The sequence below is a fragment of the Osmia lignaria genome, chromosome 8 (genome assembly GCF_051020975.1).
Source record: "Osmia lignaria lignaria isolate PbOS001 chromosome 8, iyOsmLign1, whole genome shotgun sequence".
In the NCBI taxonomy this organism is placed as follows: Eukaryota; Metazoa; Arthropoda; class Insecta; order Hymenoptera; family Megachilidae; genus Osmia; species Osmia lignaria.
Genome location: NC_135039.1, coordinates 9,481,963 through 9,501,205, shown reverse-complemented (window position 1 = coordinate 9,501,205; position 19,243 = coordinate 9,481,963). Strand labels below are relative to the sequence as shown.

General features: G+C 39.5%; 3 protein-coding genes across 14 annotated transcripts in view; 1 reads left to right on the top strand and 2 right to left on the bottom strand.

Moving 5' to 3' along the window:
• The window catches only part of LOC143305497 (uncharacterized), a 743,008-nt gene that overhangs the window by 112,073 nt on the left and 611,692 nt on the right, over positions 1-19,243 (top strand). Inside the window, exon 1 of one of the 5 annotated variants that reach the window (XM_076689416.1) lies at positions 10,196-11,683. The exons of the other annotated variants lie outside the window; for them this stretch is intronic. Coding sequence (XP_076545531.1) covers positions 11,638-11,683 — 46 coding nt within the window. The 5' untranslated portion in view covers positions 10,196-11,637. Of the gene's footprint in view, positions 1-10,195; positions 11,684-19,243 lie in introns of those variants that run through there. 5 annotated transcript variants of the gene reach the window in all.
• LOC117610919 (uncharacterized) lies at positions 14,743-17,271 on the bottom strand. 5 transcript variants are annotated; one of them, XR_013062505.1, is made up of 7 exons: positions 16,616-17,095; positions 16,467-16,508; positions 16,255-16,411; positions 16,015-16,177; positions 15,742-15,928; positions 15,492-15,557; positions 14,743-15,094 (listed from the first exon to the last, which is right to left on the bottom strand). XR_013062505.1 is itself a non-coding variant. In XM_076689413.1 (7 exons), exons 1-6 carry the CDS (start codon positions 17,121-17,123, stop codon positions 15,753-15,755), a joined length of 954 nt encoding a protein of 317 aa, XP_076545528.1. In that variant the 5' UTR covers positions 17,124-17,271; the 3' UTR covers positions 14,743-15,094; positions 15,742-15,752. The 5 variants fall into 5 exon arrangements, 3 of the variants coding, with proteins under 3 accessions (XP_076545528.1, XP_076545526.1, XP_076545527.1); XR_013062506.1 differs by having other exon boundaries at positions 14,743-15,091; XM_076689413.1 differs by lacking the exon at positions 15,492-15,557 and adding an exon at positions 17,112-17,271 and having other exon boundaries at positions 16,616-17,019.
• LOC117610920 (uncharacterized) lies at positions 17,661-19,085 on the bottom strand. Of its 4 annotated transcripts, none has more exons than XM_076689422.1 (3): positions 18,377-19,085; positions 18,126-18,235; positions 17,661-18,025 (listed from the first exon to the last, which is right to left on the bottom strand). In XM_076689422.1, exons 1-3 carry the CDS (start codon positions 18,472-18,474, stop codon positions 17,904-17,906), a joined length of 330 nt encoding a protein of 109 aa, XP_076545537.1. In that variant the 5' UTR covers positions 18,475-19,085; the 3' UTR covers positions 17,661-17,903. The 4 variants fall into 4 exon arrangements, with proteins under 4 accessions (XP_076545537.1, XP_076545536.1, XP_076545534.1 ...); XM_076689421.1 differs by having other exon boundaries at positions 17,663-18,031; positions 18,377-19,084; XM_076689419.1 differs by having other exon boundaries at positions 17,664-18,031; positions 18,108-18,235; positions 18,377-19,082.

Sequence of the window (19,243 nt, the reverse complement as noted above, 5' to 3'; positions counted from 1 at the left end):
GACAGGTTTCCATTATTAATCGAATATTCGTTACTACATTTGCGACGTAGTTGCTTCGAGAACGTTCTCGCCATTCGAAAATTACCGTTAGGTTTTCGGTTTCCGGCAAATTCTCGGAATTTGATACAAAGACTTTTATTGCCCCGCACGACCCTTTGCCACTAAACAGTCCTCGAACGCTTGCTAACGTTTGCCTGCAAGGGTTCTCATTCCTCGCTCTCGCATTCATACAAATATTCAACGAGCTAGATTGCTTTGCGTTCTTATTCCAGCAATCAATTCATACACGCGATCGGGTTAGGGACCGACTGGCGCCCACGCGTGAAAAAGAGGAGAGTATCGATGTTAATCTCGGTAATAACGTAATCTTTGCGTTTTTGCGCAGTTAGCCCGAGGAGACCCCTATAATGCGAAGCACTAGCTAACCGCGCCGCGAACGGTGTTTATGATACTTCTCCTCGGTCGAAGCCGAGTTTTTCTATCACACGTTTCTGTTACTACGCAGTTGAGCACGACGATAGTTTCAAGGAGGGGCCGGGTTTCAACTAAGAAGAGAATTGAGAAGTATGAGAAGAATGAAAGAATAGGAAAGACAAAAGTAGAATAATTATAAGCTCAAACCTTTCCCTGCGCATTTCCCACATGAAGAAGTCTCTTACAACCCGAAGGCTTGATGGGAAAGCACAGAGTCAAGGAGAAATTAAAGAAAGGTACAGTAGTAATTTGCCCTCACCACGCCCCTTACATGAGGAGACTCCTATAACCCGAAGGCTTGATAAGGGAACGTGAGGCGGACTAATTTGCAAAATTTTCCGGACGTGACAAGTGTCATTACGGACCCAACCGATTGACTAAAAACCTGCATGCAATACTTCACCTTCATTTTCCTAATTTTATCAACTGTAGGAAATAAGCGTTAGCGTATTTCTAGTTAAAAGACTTTAATAAAAATACAGTAAAATTGGTTAAACTTAACTTTAAAATTAGAGGTAAGGATTAAAAGTCTCGGCAACACTTAATCGCCGCTCACAATAGCACTCGCAATTCTCTTACGGTCGGTCAACCTCTCGCTATGCCTCGCAAAAACTCTCTGGCGGAAAAACCATCGGCTAGAGGCACCCTCTCTCATGCATACCGCACACCGCACCCCGCCTCGCCTATCTCTGTACTGTTTATGGCTTTTCGGTGCGACACTCGAGCCTTAGCCTAAACAGTCACTCGTCACTCGTACCATGCACTCGTCTCACTCATGCGACCACCTAGCTCACACACGCATACACCACACAACTACTACGTGCTTTGCAGTAAGCTTCTTCAGAACTCGATCCTGAGAAGAAGTATTACTGCTATCAATAAAATATAAATCTTCCACGTGTGACCATTTAGCCACACGTGAAAGATTATCCGCCAAATTGAATTGCAAATCTTTAATCAAAAGATTGTTCCGCATGCACTTTAATAAGTGGTGCGGAGGGTCGAAGAGAGGCACGATTTCATTTTCATCAATTACAATTATATCATGCCGTAATGGATTCTACTGCTAAAAGGCATTTCTTTTCGAATAATCTATTAGGCATTGTATTGCCTTACAATTCGTGCTGCCTTGACTCACAAACTAAGGCTACAACTACAATGCCGGCCTGATATGCACGGCGAACTAATGTTTTAAACATTCTAACGATGATCTCCGCGGAAGAAGTACCCCTACAAAAACTATATGCGACAGGTTGCTTCCAAGGTCGCATCCCGTGTATACCTTTCAACATCCACACCATGGCATGATCCGCAATATCTAATGAACGCGAAAAACCGGAGTCTACAAATCCTTCAACTATGTCCATTGAAGGATTGTAGACCAGTGACGGCGATAACTTAATTTGGTCGAAAAGCAGAATAGCGTATCTGCTTTTCTCGTTTGGGAAGGACTCGGACTGCTCTTCGAGTTCACGGAATACGTTGTCGCAAATTCCAGCTCTTAGTGGAATGTGCGACAATAATTTCCGAAGCGATTCGATACTTGGCAAAAGAAATAATTTTGACAAATATCGGAACGCTTTTGGACTTTGCTTATAAATACTTAAAACTAATACCCTTTCCTCTTCCGTGAAGCGTCGTCCATAGATGGGTTTTCCCTCGTTGCGCATCTGGGCGGAAATCATCGCGTGCAAGGGTGTAGGCAAGTTTTCCAAAACTTGGCATACACCTACCTGCACGAGATGCTCTACAGTAAAACCTGGATAAATTCAACCAAGATTGGGACCCAGTGGTTGCGTTTACCTAAGCACGGTATCGAAGCTCGGATGACACGCGACGACCAGCTAAGCGTGAACGTAGAAAGGGACAGACAATGGTGGAAAGAGAGAGGTCCGAAATCAAAGGAAAGAGCCGAAACGTATCGGTGTGACTAATACTAATTGAATCAAAAAACTTTTTTATTTTTGACTTTTTTTGAGTGAAACTTTTAGTAGCGCATTGGTGAGATTTTTGTGAGTAAAGTGGTACCAAACACGATATAGTTTCAATTATAATTACTTGCTAAAATTGATGTTATAAGTTGGCGAAAAGCAAGAGAGATCGAAATCCAAACCAGTCGCGGTGTCGGCTTTGGTTTCAAAGGTTTCATTTATCCTAGCGAGGAGTCGATTCTGGGCATTTAATGTTTCATTTATTCAAGCAAGGAGTCGATTCCGGGCATTTAATGTTTCATTTATTCAAGCAAGGAGTCGATTCTGGGCATTTAATGTTTCATTTATCCAAGCGAGGTGTCGATTCTGAATCCGTACACATGTTTTCTTTGTAGCCAACATGCCGATTCTGTGTCCGTACACATCTTTTGTATTCAGCCGACATCATTTATATTCAGTCGTGGTCTCAATTCTATGTTGCTTATTCTATTATTATTGTTTATAAATATAATTCAACCTATATCGAGTTTGGTATCATTTTAATCAGAAAAATCTCACAAATGCATTAGTAACAGTTTCATTGAGAAAAAGTTAAAAATAAAAAAGTTTTATCGTTGAATTAGTATTAGTCACACGGATATTACGGTCGGATCATATTACACGGTTTCCTCGTCGAGCGGCTCGGTTCGCCTAGGGGGATCCCCCCAAGTGGAGGGGATAGCGATGTTTCATTTATCCAAGCATTCTTTCGTTGAATTTATCCAGGTTTTACTGTATCTTCTTGATGCGGTCCTTCGTTGCCATCTGCCGCCACTTGCACTGCCGCGCTGCGTTGCAAGAACAGCACAATCCGTAATTGTAAAAAAGACTTAATAAAACTTCCCTTTAAATCATCATGCATAATATTTAATACTAACATCCAGTAATATATAAACTCATACCTGCGTTATACAATGTGTTACGAGCCGGAGGGGGCGGCTGCGTAGCCGGGGCTTAATTTCGGTATATGGTATTTGTTAATGACTTGACCAGTGTTGTTATTAACACCGGGAGCCTAAGGAAGTAGACGTGAAGACGAACCTACGTATGGCTAACGTAAGGAGCTCCAGGAGGTTGGTTATAGTGGACGAACCTACGTATGACTAACGTAGGGAGCCACAGGAAAGGTGAAGAGTGGAGGACGAACCTACGTATGGCTAACGTAGGGAGCCTCAGGAGTGTGATATGCGGACGAACCTACGTATGGCTAACGTAGGGAGCCGCAGGAAACGTTAGTATTAGGTCTGGTAACTTGATTGATGTACCTCGAGCGGTAAAGGTACACCTTAGTGGGTTTCTGGATAGTAAATATAATTGAACAATAGTATGTAAGTTAAAATAATATGAGTTTATTCTCTATCCCGGGACCTTACAATTGTTATGTGTAATTGTCGCGGTGTTCAATGAATTAAACTCTAGGTTGCAAGTTTTAAATGAGTTAAATAAATACAAATTAGTTTCGATTCCGCGAAGCAAGAATCTAATCCTTCTCAGTTTTCACGAACGCGAGCAAAGAGCGACGGACTACAACGATTAGAATAATGCTTAACAGCAGACAACGTTCTGTATAGTTACTGTGAGTGCTTGAAAGGGACTTGAATACCCGATCTCGCAGAGTTTCCTCGTTGCAGAGATTATCCGTAAAAGAACGTACTGACGTGTAACGAACTGATTCTAGACTTCAACTGGACCCGAGGTGCCCTTGTCGCCACCCTTTTTATACTCAAAAATTAGAGTAAAAAGAGTGGTGGGGACTGACTCTACGTGACCCGTAGGACCGCGCCCTTGCTTTGCGTTGGTCTCGAATTTTCTAGAAGACCTCTGGAAAAGAACTTGGTTGTCGGGCTGGTTTTCCAAAGATCAGCTCGTGCGGGGTGAAATTGGTAGCTTCGTGAACTGACGTGTTGTATGATAGCGTTGCAAAGGGTAGGTACAGGTCCCAGTCCTCGTATGAATCCATGTAATGTTTTAAGTATTCTATAAGTACGATATGACTTCTCTCCAGAGAACCATTGGTTTACGGCCTGTAACCTGAAGTAGTAACTTGTTTGATTTTGAAAATTTCTGCCAAGTGCGTCATGACTTTTCCCATAAATCTTGTTCCTCTATCCGTTAAAATTTCACGAGGTGTTCCGAAAATTGAAATGAAATGTCTTGCGAACGCATCAGCTATGGTTGTAGCCTTGATATTTGGTAGTGCAACGGCTATGCAATATTTTGTCAAGTTATCCTGCATGGTTAAGATGTGGCGGCTTCCCCCAGAAGTTTCAGGGAGTGGTCCAACAGTGTCTAGAGCGATTTTATCAAACGCTTCCAATGGTGTGTCCGTGATCAGCATCGGTTGTCGAGTTTTCGCTCTTACTAACTTCTGTTCCTGACAGCTTTTGCATTTCCTAATGAACTCTTGAATATCATTTCTCATTCCTGGCCATGAATATTTTGTTCTTATATTCTTGTAGGTTTTTGTTACTCCTTTATGTCCTCCTAATAGATTGCTATAAGCTTCCTCTATTATTTGCTTTCGGATGTTTTCCGATGGTAACCTTGTTGTTCCCAGGCATAGGGTAATCTCTATGCTGGTATCCTCAAATACTTTCTTAATAAGGGCTTGATATTTCTGAATGGTAGGTCGATCCTGCTTCCTGGTTATAGTCAGTCGAATATTTGTTGTCCTGGTTTTTCTGAGAGCGGTTCTCAAGTTTTGCAGTGCCGAAACGATGGCTTCTTCTTTGATTTCTTCCCAAAAATTCTGTGTAACAAAAACGGTAAAGATTTGAAATTCTTGCCTGGGTATGATAATAACTTGTCCTTTCTTTGGATTATTGTTGCTGAGGTCCTCCTTTTCGAGATAACCAACATCAACAAGCATTCTTCCTCCAGGGTCACTTAGTTGGCAATCGGCGGATGTCAAGTGTACGTAGTTTCCCTTTGTGGTGATAAGCGTTTCTTCGCAAGTTGTTATTTTACAGCGGCCGTGATCATATTGCTCTTCTTCCGATGATGAGTCTTCTGGATGTGATGATAATGAGTCCGCTGCTGATTCGTAGCAGGTGGGTAGAGTGTTACTAAGGTGCACTGGAGTGCTTTCTTGAATTTGTGTACCCGGTGGAGTCTGCGATCTGGCAGGTTGCAGGGGTGCAACTCCTTTTTCCAGCTTAACTCCAGGTAGGAAAAATCTATCCGAAAACTCCCTGACAATTTTGAACACATGTTGTCGTTCTTCAGAGTTGAGATGATCGGTCCTTAAAAGATCTTGGATACGCGTAGTTCTGTCTTCCTTTGTTTCCTTTGCTAGATACGAAGGAATAGGATCGTCATCCGATGAGTCAAAAATCTCATACGGATGTATGCGTTGTGGTTCAATGTCGATTTCGATTTCGTCTTCTCCGGTGTTTGTGGCTAGGACATAGCAAATTCCATCGTGATTGCAAACTGCTGCTTCTCCAATGTAGACCTCTTCAGGTGTCTTGATTCGTGCTAGGTACCCTTCCTTAACCTCCAGATTTGCGACTGGAACTGCAATTTGGAGAGCTGTGCGTCCTGGTAATCGATGTTTAATTGACAATACTGGATGCAGTTCCATCTCCTCAGCGTTACTGAAGAATATAGGTTTAATAGGTTGGTTACGAGTTACCAAGGTTTTATGATAATAGGAAATTTCAGCCCCTTCTTGTAATAAAAAAGGGCTTCCTATAAGTCCATCAGCGGAAATAGGCAAGTCCTCTACTACGTAAAATTCTGTAGCAGATCCATTAATTTGCAGACTGGTAGTCCCCAAGGTTCGGATCGTAGATGATGCGAGCCCAGCGATTTTAAGACCTTCCTTCGATGTGACTCCGGCTTTTTCTTCCAGAGTGTGAAGAACCACTAGATTTACGGAGGCTCTTCCATCGATTAGAAATTCTCCCGTTCCTTTTTCCAGTTTTGGAACCTTGATCCAGATGCGCGGGGTTGGTGCTTCCTTGATTCGTCTTCCTGTTTCTGGCCTGCAAATCGAACCATTTTGCGGCGATCTTCGTTGCGTTCGCTCACCGCCTCACCGTTTGGGTGAGCGTTGTTGGAGTTTAAAGGTTTCCTCAAAGGTGAGAAATTCCCTCCTGACTCTCTTCGATACCGAAATCGAGGTCTTTCATGGCGAGGTGATTTTTCGCAATCCTTCCAACCGTGTCCGACCGTACTGCAGTTTGCGCAATAAAACTCGTAAACATCGTGTTTGGTGTTCAACGGCTCATCATATTTTGGCGCCTCCAGTGAGTTTGCAGAGCGTGAATAATCATGCTTACGTAAAGTCAACGCCGTTGCGCGTGAAGCTCGTTCTTCGAACTCTGGTTCGGAATCAGATGTGCTGCTGTTACGTTTCGCGTGCGACGGCGCAACGTAAAAAGGAAAGAGAAAAGTATAGTAGTTAAAGGAATGAATTTCAATTAGAAGATTGGAATTCAATCCCCTATTCTTTCTTCCCTATTCTGGCGCGATGGTTGGTATTCGCTGCCATCAGTCTTGAGCGGGTTAACGCTCTCGACAATTAAAAGACGAAAGACAAAGTTAATAAGATGTTAGATTAGAAATTGAAATTATTAGCCCTTCGTTGGGTTCGTTCAGCGCTTTGGGTCCCTCCTTGAATCTGTATGCGCTGGTAGGCGTGTTTTAACTGAAAAGTGTTAGGTGTGGTTGAAATAAATTTTGAAACTGTTTAAGTAAATGAAACTGGTTTAATTTTGAATGAAAAGTCAAGTGAATAACCAAACACAAGAAATGCCAAAATTGAGATCTGAATAAATTTGGAAAACTCGTTAATGTTGAAAATACCAGTTCATGCAAGATAATAACAAAGATAAAGATGCTTAGTATTAATTAACAAAAATATAATAATATGAAAACGCTCTGATATCACAATTGAAACTCTATGAGTAATATACCGGTCGCGCGAGATGGTTATTATTTTGCTTCTCCTTCAACCAAAATTAAATTTGACGTAAAATCGGCGGTTTTTCGCCCGTGAAGGTGCACCACAGCCTGAGATACTCTCATAACCCTCGAAAGGGCTGGACTAAGGTGCCCCTTTCGAAATAATACAAGAAATGGAAAAGCGAAATCGTAATACCCGAAAATAAATAGAATCAGTCGATACCTCGTGTGATGGAACGATCTGATCTGAGATACTCTCGTAACCCTGAAGGGCTGGACCAGATCGCCCGTTTTGCCAGTTGAAATAAACGTCGTGTTCGAAAAATGGTAATAGGATCGACTTACCGATACGCTGTTTAATAAAATACAAGATTTTAAATTCGCTTGTTAATTTGCTCTGTGTTCGCTTGATGATCTGGAACACCAAAGAACGATAAGATTTTCGATCACTGCACTTATCGCGGCGGAACGAATTATTCGACGAGAGACAAACGAATTACGAAAAATAATCAGTATATAATTACGCGAAGTGAAGTTAATACGGAAAAATTACGCGAGCAAACGATTTAAAAACAGAAAGAAAAGATAAAAATTTAGGGAGAAGGAAGATTTTACGTGCGCGTCTATGAGTCCTTGTTAAGAATCGGATGTTTCAACTACCACGGCACTCTACCTCGCTAGGCGGAGGTCTTTACCGCAGAGGAAAAGTATCGCGAAATTCCGAACAACTCTGTCTCTCGGACACACGGGCTCCCGATCACGTACTTACGATTGATCGATCAAGAGTGAGGAATTTTGTGCGAGATCTTTTCTTTTCTACTTCGTCGCCATGATAGTTTCAACGGTTTTCAGAAACTACGCTGTATTTCTCTTTAAATGTATAATTATTAAATGCAGCTATTGATTTGGTTGAAATGTAAAATGAGATTTAAGATTAAAATATATAGTTTTTAATAGATGAAGCCGTCATCAAGGGGGTAGATACGGGTAATGCAGCGAGGTGACATTACCGGCAAAAACGGGCCTATTAAGGGCACAGACTCCTTCGAGGCCTCCTCCGAATCGATGTAAGCGCCATTGGAAAGAATCGGGCAATCGTGAAAACACATAATTGAGAAATTCGACATTTGACGGTGTGACATCTAACGTCATTATGCAGAATAAGAAACGAAAGTGAGGTGGCATAGTTGCCAAATCACATCATTTGAGAGTTCTATCGCGGTGTTGCCGCATCTGTGACCATCTAGCAAAATGAATTTGCTCGAGCCGAGCGAGATTTTGATTCCTGGCGGACATAGAAAAGGACAGCGCGAGAGAAAGAGGAGTATCATTAATGAAACAACGTAGGGCCGATCGGCGTAAATATAGTCACACGCTACGACAGATTCGATGAGACTCTGTAATACACATAACGTACGCGACTATAAGACTTATAGGAATAAAAACTATATGGCATTAATAATTTCAGGAAAGGAATGAAAAATAAAGACATGTAAATTGATCTATAATATACAATATTTATCGATTGAAATATAATCAATAAATATAAACAATGCCTCTTCTTTCTCCGCGCCGTCTACATCGTCGATTCCCATGACAGCCACTCCAGCCACGTGTTATTGAAATCTTTTTCATTTGAAATATAATAATGCATTTTAATATAATTGTACCTGAATATACAGGGTGTCCCAGTCTAAGTGTGACAGAATTATATTAAAATTCATTATTCATTTCTTTATTTCTTATTCCCTTCTTGAAATTATTATGTCAGGTAGTTTTCATTCCTATCAGTCTTATGGCCGCGTACTTACGTTATGTGTATTATTTCATTCATTCTACCCCTACCAGCACCACGAATCCGCCGTTCTTTGATGTTTCCGAACATAGAAAAGGATAGCGCAAGAAGGATAAACAAAGAGAGAAAGACTCACAAGCACATTTAACCCAATATTATGCTATTAAATGTTGAACGATTTATATTGTGTTTAGCTTCATTTTAATCAGAAAAATCTTCTCCACATGATAGTAAAATTTTTATTAACAAAAAGTACAAAATAAAAAACTTTATTCTGTGCATTAGTATGGTCACATTGACACGGGGCATTTAAATGAAGGCAATAAATCCCGGATTTAGTCCCTCTTTCGTCTTTAGCTACTGACTCTTTCTAATCAGTGTTTACTGACTAGGCAATCAAATTTGAAAAATGATTCTCCTATTCCATAACAGTTGCGGAGTGGACCGGCAATAATTATGTACATTTATCGAGTTTTCACTGTATATGGTGCAAGTTTTATAATTCATTTTTCTGGCATACCATTTCAAGTATTCTATCTGTAATTTAATTGATGAAAAAAACATGATTATAAATATGAATAAAAAAGTTTGATGGTTGCACACATTAGTACATGTATTGTTTCATTCTCGAACCTCTTTCTCTCTCGAGCGCCCTATTCTTTTCTATGTCTGGCAGGAATCAAAATCGGCTCGAGCCTGTTGCAATTGTAACAGATGTGGCAACAGCGTGACAGAAGTCTTAATACGTTGCGGCAACTATGCCATACTTGTGGCTATATTCGCGTAGCCATTTGTGGTGTCAAATTAGAATTTACATTTATCGACTGATCTGTGTTTTTATCGACCCTGATGATAACGTGGTCAAATATACCATCAATGCCTCTGACGGAGAATCACTGAACTATTCTTATTTCTATTTGACGTCTGATGCGTGCAAATCGTAGATTCCATTTTACGTCTTCCAGAAGTGATAAATTGTCAAAAATCGAATTTCAGTGATATTGTGCTAGTTCAAGGGAAGTTGGTCTGCTCTGTTATTAGTGAAAAAACGATTAAATCGTCCAATATTCGCTAAAATGTAGCCGAACGCAGCATTCGGCAGCCATGTTGTTTGCTTACAACAGCGTCTGTCTCAATCGTACAGTTTCCAAAATTCCATTTTTCTCAACGTATGATGTTTATTAGCGTTCAAGCGGACCAGACCGACCTGTAGCGAAGTCTACCCGTGTGTGCTGTACCCGCGAAAATTTCATTTATGCAATTATCGAGACGAAAAATAGAATCTATGAAATCGAGTGTCTCTCTCACGCATGGCGTATACGTGCATGCTTTCCGTTGATTGTGTGAGTGCACGAATACAGGTCATGGCACAAGGAGTCTGTGCCCTTAATGGGTTTACGGGAATCGGTTATTTGTCCTTATATGAGAACACATAGGGCTGGGTAAGGGCTCATTCGAAAGAGGAAGGTCCAATGCAGGGCGGTCAACTCATGGTTTAACGAGATTATGTGCATATTTAATAATATCAGTGTCGAAAGTAGAAGAAAAAATCGACAAAATGCAGTTGCGAAATCGAAGCATTTTTAGGCCACTAAAAGAGTTTTGTGACTCAAACAGTGAGTTGACCGCCCTGCATTGAACCTTCCTCTTTCGAATGAGCCCTCACCCAGCTCACGATCTTCTCATATAAGGACGAATAACCGATTCCCGTAAAAGCATTCCCAAAGACGAGTTCCGCCATTATCTGGATACTACAGAGCACGTCACGTGACAAATTTAGTTCAGCTAGTGGTTAGGAGATGGCGCCTACTCAGGATGATTGCCACCGTGGAATCATAGGAAAACCGAGGCATTTCTCACTTACTCGATATTTTGTATTTCACTTGCACCAAGGACAGAGGGATACGTCAGCGGCCCGCGTGAAAATTCGAATGCGCAAAGGTTTGAAAACGTGTGGCGTACCCGCGCATACTTGCGGGGTGTTCCTTCGCCGTTAGCAAGTGGAAAAGGATAACTGTAGAACGATATATGAATTCTTCCCTAATAAACTGGTTGATACGTCAAAAGTATACGCACAGGATAATAAAAAATTCTTTCCTCTGCACATTTTTGCATTAAAAAGTATCCCCGAAAGTACATACTCTAAATGTAAATGTATCTATGGAAATGTATCAGTATACACTACTCCTAATGAGAAAGAGAGGAACAGGACGCATACATCCATCCTGTTCCGTTCTGTTTATCTTTCGTTCTGCGTCTCAGCATCTCTGATCTGTGAACAGCGTTGTCTGATCAGTTTGCACTACGCTGCAGACGCAGAAAGAAATCGAACTGCGCAGGTATTGATATATCTAATTATTTCATTTCTGCGTAATTCAAAAGTGCAGTGACAATTAGTGTGTGTGACCATTACCATGGAAGAACAAAACAAGGGCACAGATAAACGAAATAAGCGCTATTTGAAGAGTACCACAAGAAAGGACAAGCTGAATGTATTTACAAGGCGTTTGTCCAGAAATAAGAAACATCGAGAAAGGTAAGTTACGTTTTATGGTATAGATTTGTATAATGTTACATTTTGTGATGTAGTAATAGCACGATATTGTTTTATGTTATATGTACAATCAGTCACAGTGAAAATCGTCCACCTACAACTACGTTTGATAAATTGCAATAGTCATTTGATTTGGTAACTTTTAATAACTGATTGTTATACATTTTTGTATGCTGAATCCTTTTATAATAGCACATATTCAGGTCCTTTTTCCATGCAATAACTCTGTAGACTCTACCAAATAAAATGATAGACATATAATGTAATAACAATCCGTCGCAGGTGGACGATTTCCACTTTGAGTAACTGTATATAATTTTGTTATATGAAGATAATGTTTAAAATTAGTAACAGTCATCGATGCTTTGCGATTCAATGTTTAGCGTTGTTACTTGTTGAATACGAAACACATTGCTTCTTCTTTTGTGGATTTTTGTCTGCAATATGTAAGGGACATCCATGTGTCCCTTTAGCAAAAGTCTTTCATTGAAAACTTTAGTCTTCGAAACATTCTCCAGGCCTCACTAGCAACCTTTGTTCAGCCCTGGCAATGTTTCTATATCTCAAGTACCCTGCAGTTCGAGATATTCGTACGCCCTAGCTTTATTTCTCGGCTGCTACGACCCTCGTTGTATCCTTCTCTTTTATGACCCATAGACAGCGACGAAGTAACCGCGAGTATCGAAGAATACTGTTCGCTGAATATACCTACATCGTACAAATTAGATTTCGAACCGAGTGACGATGTGATAAAATTTACTAAATAGGTGTAAATACTGTCCCCTTTTTAATCTTTTATTACTTATGAATTATTATAACAAGTGGAAATTGTTTAATATAACGAATTATATAGCTATATATATCCTACAATCCTATTTACAATTTGAATATTTTCCAATTACTACAAACGGTTCATCTAAAATAAACAAATGTCACCGAGATCTTGATCGCATTGAATGGTAAAAAAAGAACGTCGGCGTCCTCGTGGAACGTTCGATCTCATTTCGTAGGAATATCGATCGTCAAATCTTTCATGCATTCTTGAGTACCAGAAATATATATCCGGACGTAAGATAAGTAATTATATTTTTTCTGTAATGTATCATATTTTTTTATGTAAACATACAAATATTGTTTCGATAACAAAATACTATAGTGTCATCATAATATTGTCAAAAACTTTCCCATGACCTCCTAAACGTGTACAAAACTGACTAGTCAATTGTGAATAGTTGTAAAAACTGCTTAGAAAATATTTCTGACAATTGAGTGGGTCTGCTTTCTGTCACCGGCGCGGTCAAGCAGGGTTTACTTCGCGAAAGGCGAACACGTGTTTATCGGACCCCTTCGTTTCTTCATTAGTTTACAACTTGCCATAAAATGAAATACCACCCTGCAGCCCCTCAATTAAAGTAATCTACAAGCTAACAATACTAATAGAATAATAATAAAATAAATAAGCAATAATAATAGAATAATAATAAAATAAATAAGCAATAATAATAGAATAATAATAAAATAAATAAGCAATAATAATAGAATAATAATAAAATAAATAAGCAATAATAATAGAATAAAGAACACCTCGGCTGCATATAAACGACCCTGATAGCCAAACCTGCGCATAGCAGATTCTGTCGGATTCCTGTTACAAGGTTTTGTAAGCAGAATGGCTACAGATTTGATGCAGGATCTGTTAAATACAGTTACTGCAGCAGATTGGCGGCATAAATGTAACAGACCCTGCTAAAGCAGATTGGCGTAAGAAACCGAACAGATTCTGGTACCATAACCTGTTGCCAAATTGGAGGCAGAAACAGAACAGAGTCTGCGCGCAGACTGTGATGGCAGATTTGCGGCAGATTGGCAGCAGAGCCTGCAACTTCAGCCATTTAAATTTTAAACGGAACAGTGACTATACATATAAGTGGTATTTAAAATCTTTTTCCGAACTTCGAGTGTTCCGGAATAAGAACTATACAAATTTGATAGGAGCGCAGTATATTTTTTTTCAATAACATGAATTGTAATACTACGAGCGAAATAAAAAGAAAATTATAAATTATAAAAGAAATTATTGATAATTAATAAATTGCAATTAATTGATAATGCGTTTACTTTATTCAATAAAAGAAATGAAAGATACCATTGTAACGCTATCGCGAAATTTCATCGACACGCCACCTCGCGAAATAGCCCCGAATTATCCACGGCTCGCGATTCGAATATGTTAATGTTACGCGAACACACATCGCGTAAACCTTATCCCGTTAGACTCTAATAAAACAACCCTAAACTATGTTAATTTCAAAGGAACTTCACCACCGTAAACGTTTATGACCTCCGTTTTTCGAACCCCAGGCCATCCGCGACAAGCGATAATTTAAATTCACGAACTTCCTTTCAAATCGCAGTTGTCCCCGTGTTTATTACCGATAATAGATTGCTTTATTCACCGTCGCCCTAAGGTACGGTTGTTGCCGTCAACTTTATTGCTTTGCCGCGGCTAACGGTCCCGAACGGGAAACATCGACGCCGACCAGCCGAAAGTAGAAGACCTTTGGAAAAACCTCGGGGTTTTTCCCCAAAAATCGCTACGTCACAAGCGGGCGGCCACCTCGAACTCCCCGCTACAAATTCGGCCAACCAAAACAACCACTCTTGTTACCGCCCTCCACCAATCATGTAAAACAACCCCCACGCTACGTCTCCGCGAAACTTACCTTGTAACGCGTTTTTGAAATACAGATTAGAACAACTCTTGACTCCGTTCAATCTTGACGTTTTATTAAAACCTACTATTCGAAATTAAGAAGTCTTAACTTTGGCGCGCACCAAGCAGAGTGTTTTTACACTCCACGGGCAGCCAACTCACGCTCTTGGAACCTTTTCCCCAGAATCTCCCTAAAACCGCTACGGGAAACGTAACACCATTAAACATTTGTCATGTATACAGTATATGTATATTTATATATAATCTTGTGAAAAATTGTCATGATCATAGGAAAGGGACGGATACTAAAAGAACTGTAAACAAAATATATAATAAAAAATAAAATATTTTATTTGGCAGAATAATTTCACGAATACCAACATTTGTTGCTAGGATAAGGAAAACTGCCAAAACCTTATCAGTATTCACAACAACAAATGTACATTTACAATGTCAACAATATACATAACAAATCAACATATAAATGTTGATATAAATAATATATAAATTCAGAAAAATAACATAATTATAAAATAATATAAATAATATAAAATAAAATAAAATAATATAAAATAGTATAAAGTAATATAAAATAATTATATCTTCAGGTCCTCTTCAGTTTCTCTTCAGATCCTCTTCAGTTCTTCTTCAGTTCCTCTTCACGGCTTGACCCCAGCCTGCTGCAAATTATAAATATTATGCATATGTATAAATGTTTATGTACAATATCAATCATAGTGTCCGTTCGTCTAGTGAAAAAGCACTGACTTTGGAGTCCAAGTTTAACCGCAGTAAATATCATAAATCTAATTATTTAATAAAAGCGTTAAAGTAATTAACATAATCATCTGATAAAAGCTTTCGAATATTCAATAATTTAGAATTTCAAGAATTTATTTGAAATTACAAAATACACTAGACGAACGGACACTATGATTGATATTGTACATATGTACATTCTTGCTAGAGGGCACTGCTAGAGGTGCCGTGTGCCGTAGAGAAAGAAAGAAGATTTGGAACACGGTTTCGAGCAGTTTACAGTTGACATGGTCTCTGCCATCCCATATAAATACGTACAACTATTGGCCTTGCATGAGGTATGTTCCTAATCATACACTGAATCGGCCATAGATGGATTGCTCGCTATGAGAAACCGAAAGAGAAGAGAAAGATTGAAAAAGATGTGTTTGTATTACAGTTATTTATCCAACAAGTGAGTTTATGGCAGTAAATGAAAAAAGGCATGAAGGTACTTGCAAGTACATAAATACGTAAGTACATGTGTTTGAAGGTTATGATTATATATGTAATCCAATACAAAACTAACCTCTTCCTGTTTCAACGTGGTTGTTCCTTAGCAGTCCAAAAGTTATCCACTGTTTCATGCTGAGGATTTCGGGGGCCTCTTCTTTTGCTTCGCACTCTTTCCTTAGCAGTACGAAGCGCCGCTTTTAAATGTTCCGCTACATCCTTGCGGGACGGCCTTGGGAAGTACCTATTCTGGAGCACGGCATCTAAAAATCAAATGTAAGCATATAATATGAATACTGAATACCATATGAAGTAATAGTATCACAATTATATAAACAGTGATTCTTACCGTGTATAGCATGAACAATTTTTGTCTCGCAAAGTGCGAGATTGTTATCTTCACGGCCCAACCAGGAATAAGATGTTAGCAAGCAGTCACTCACTGCTTCTTTAAAAGAGAGAGTGACTGCTTCCTTCAGGTTGAAGCCGCCCACGTACTCCAAATAGTTTACCTAAACAAAGTAAGTAACAACTGACACAAACATTTGATACATACAGATAAATGAAATGAAACTTCTGTTTCACTTACAACTTCCCTGTAGCTGTCTTCATCAGTATTTTGGAATTCCGTCATTGCAGCCAACGATGAAATTGGTAGAAACGCTGGCTTTGACGGAATTCCATGACGCTGGTGCAGCAATTGCTGCTGCTGCTTCGCCACCTTCTCCAATAATGAATGGGTTTTCCTATAAAGATAAATGATAATTATATATACTTTAATAACATGCAATCAATACTTACGTCACCATGGACTCCAGGTTGCCAATTTTTGTATATAGATCCCTGTAAACATTAATATTTGTAAGAAAATGTTCTTAAACATGTAAGAAATTGAGGAATATATTCTTATTCCCAATATTGTATAGAAGAAGAATGAACATGCAACTTACCTTATTTGTACATTTGTAGGTTCCGTACCTTGCTGCATCCGTGGTTCAGGCCTGCTCTCCACTGCATCTGGAATATGAAAAGTTTGCGTTGGTGGTGCATATACTGTTGGAGGTGGCCTGTATGTGTTTGGTGGTATGTGTGGCGAGTATATGTTTATGTTTGATGGTGTGTATGGCGAATATGTGTCTAGTGGTGTGTATGTGCTCGTGTGTTCGTGTTGTCTATAATTATGAGATGGAACTTCATCGTCCACGCCCTCCAAGGTAGCCCTGAGGTCTGTTATGTCCTCCACGATACTTCCGGGGGCCACCTTTAAACGCTTTCGCGGTTCTTCGTCGGAGGACGTGGTTTGATACCGGGCCGGCTTGTTGGCCATCCTCTTCGGACGATGTTCCATTTCCATCTGTAATAAAAGAATATTTGAAGAAAATTTAAAATATGTATACATTCATATCCGCGATACATGTAATTGCAATGAATAAAAGTCATACTTACATTTGAATTCATCCTTGGCAATTGCACTTCTCTCCTGTAGTCCCTATAAAGAAATTAGAAAAAAAATCGCAGTAAAAAAGTGTCCTAATTTCACAGTCTGTGTACAGACACCGTCTCTGACGAGCCTGAGAACAGAGAATGATCATCTCTGCGCCACTCTGCAGTCGTTCCGTTATAAAACAAAAGACGATCCATCAATTTGAGCGGGAGGTATTTACATTGGTTGGAGAAATCAACGTGACGAAAATGCGCATCCAATGATCGCGTTTCCCGCAATAACTGATACATACCAGAGACAGCGTTCAACCGTTTTGTTTCATTCGCTTTGTGTCGCTGAACGAACGATAGTGCAGTGCAACAGGCATCTTATTCTAATCGCATATTAATAAATATAAATTATTCATATATTTTATTTACTATTATAACTACTAACCACCATTTTTCTATTATCTACTAACCATTTTTTTCCATTTTTAAATAGTATTCATTTTTTTCATAGATTAACCACAAATTTTTTTTACTTACATTTATTTTTTCATATACATATATTTACATTTATATTCCTAACATACATTTCATTTCATTAGTAATTTTAATTATGAGTTCCTTTAATTTTAAGTTATCAGTATCGAGGAAACCGATATTTAAAATATCATCGACCAGACAGAGACGCAACATCAGGAATGAGGTAGGGTCCAATAGTGTTGTCCCTTCATTGGCTTCTCCTTCTTCTTCTATTGAAGAGATCAATGCCCCTGTTAATCTGGCGGATGTTCCTTCATCCTCCACAGATTACGCAGGTGGTATTGATGCCATCCATGGTGTAGATGTGGATGACAGTTCTCGTTCCTCTTCTTCTTCTTCTTCTTCTTCTTCTTTGTCTTCTTCAGTATTCTGTAGTTCTGAAGCGGTTCCTGAAACTTCATTTCAGGAAAGTTTGGCTTCCTATTGTGTTGCTAACAATATCAATCATATTCAGGGTAAGAATTCACTTACCCTTCTTCGGACCCATACCTGCTTTACCAACCTCCCGAAGGATATTAGGACTGTCCTGGATACTCCACGGACTCGTGTTCCTACATATGTTGTAGAACCGGGGGAGTATATTCATTTTGATGTCGAAGCTGAAATTGTGAAGTATATTAGGAATGCTTCTTTTTCACCAGATAGGGAATTAGAATTAGATTTCAGCACAGATGGATGTGCTTTAGATAGAGCGGGAACAATCCATCTGTGGCCGATTCAGTGTATGATTAGGAACATACCTGATGCAAGGCCAATAGTTGTCGGCATTTATAGAGGAATGCAAAAGCCTAGTGATCCTAATAGGCTTTTCAATATGTTCATCATGAACATAACCCATATGCTTTCCAACGGTGGTGTAGATCTTGATGGTACTAAGGTACCAATAAAATTAAGATGCTTTATTGCTGATGCACCAGCAAGAGCTTTTATCCTCAACCACCGTGGCCACACATCCAGCCGGCCCTGTTCCAAATGCAAAGTGTCTGGTACGCACAGCGAAGGTAGATATGTCTTCAATGGCATAAAGCATGTGCTTAGAACTGACAACCAATACTCTCAATGTGTAGATAAGGACCATCATAAAGAAGGTTGCAGTCCCTTAGCATCACTACCTTTTGGAATGGTTTCTCAAGTTCCATTTGAATATATGCATTTGGTATGCTTGGGCGTCACGAAAAAAATCTTATCTGCATGGATAAGTGGAAAATTTTCACGCTTATCCAAATTGTCAGGTAGCCATCTTGCTGGTATGTCTGCAAGACTGGACAGACTCAGAGAATTTTGTCCCTCTGAGTTTGGAAGGCGCCCAAGATCTCTGGTACATTATGCCAAGTATAAAGCAACAGAGTTTAGGCAATTTCTGTTGTATACAGGTCCGGTTGTGGCATATGGGCTCCTCAATGAGAATTTATATACTCATTTCCTTTTCCTTCACACCGCTATTAGAATATTTCATCCTAATCTAACCCTAACCTAACCTGAACCTAACCGACCCTCGTCAAAAAGTTTGGAAACACCTCATTTGAAATTGGACCAAACGGCGAGAGTTTTTGAGAAGTTCGACAGATGAATTTACTAACGTATGTTGGATTAATACTAATGAATTG

Excerpts from the sequence above, each read along its gene's own strand:
- LOC117610919 (XM_076689411.1), bottom strand. The coding sequence starts at position 17,064 with ATGTATACATATTTTAAATTTTCTTCAAATATTCTTTTATTACAGATG. Across the intron at positions 16,412-16,466 it reads AACCTGGAGTCCATGGTGAC|GAAAACCCATTCATTATTGG; the intron begins GTAAGTATTGAT and ends TTATCTTTATAG. Across the intron at positions 15,929-16,014 it reads AATTGTTCATGCTATACACG|ATGCCGTGCTCCAGAATAGG; the intron begins GTAAGAATCACT and ends TTTGATTTTTAG.
- LOC117610920 (XM_076689419.1), bottom strand. The coding sequence starts at position 18,474 with ATGGGTTATGTTCATGATGAACATATTGAAAAGCCTATTAGGATCACT. Across the intron at positions 18,236-18,376 it reads AACTATTGGCCTTGCATCAG|CTTCGACATCAAAATGAATA; the intron begins GTATGTTCCTAA and ends TCACAATTTCAG. Across the intron at positions 18,032-18,107 it reads AGGTATGGGTCCGAAGAAGG|TTTCAGGAACCGCTTCAGAA; the intron begins GTAAGTGAATTC and ends CCTGAAATGAAG.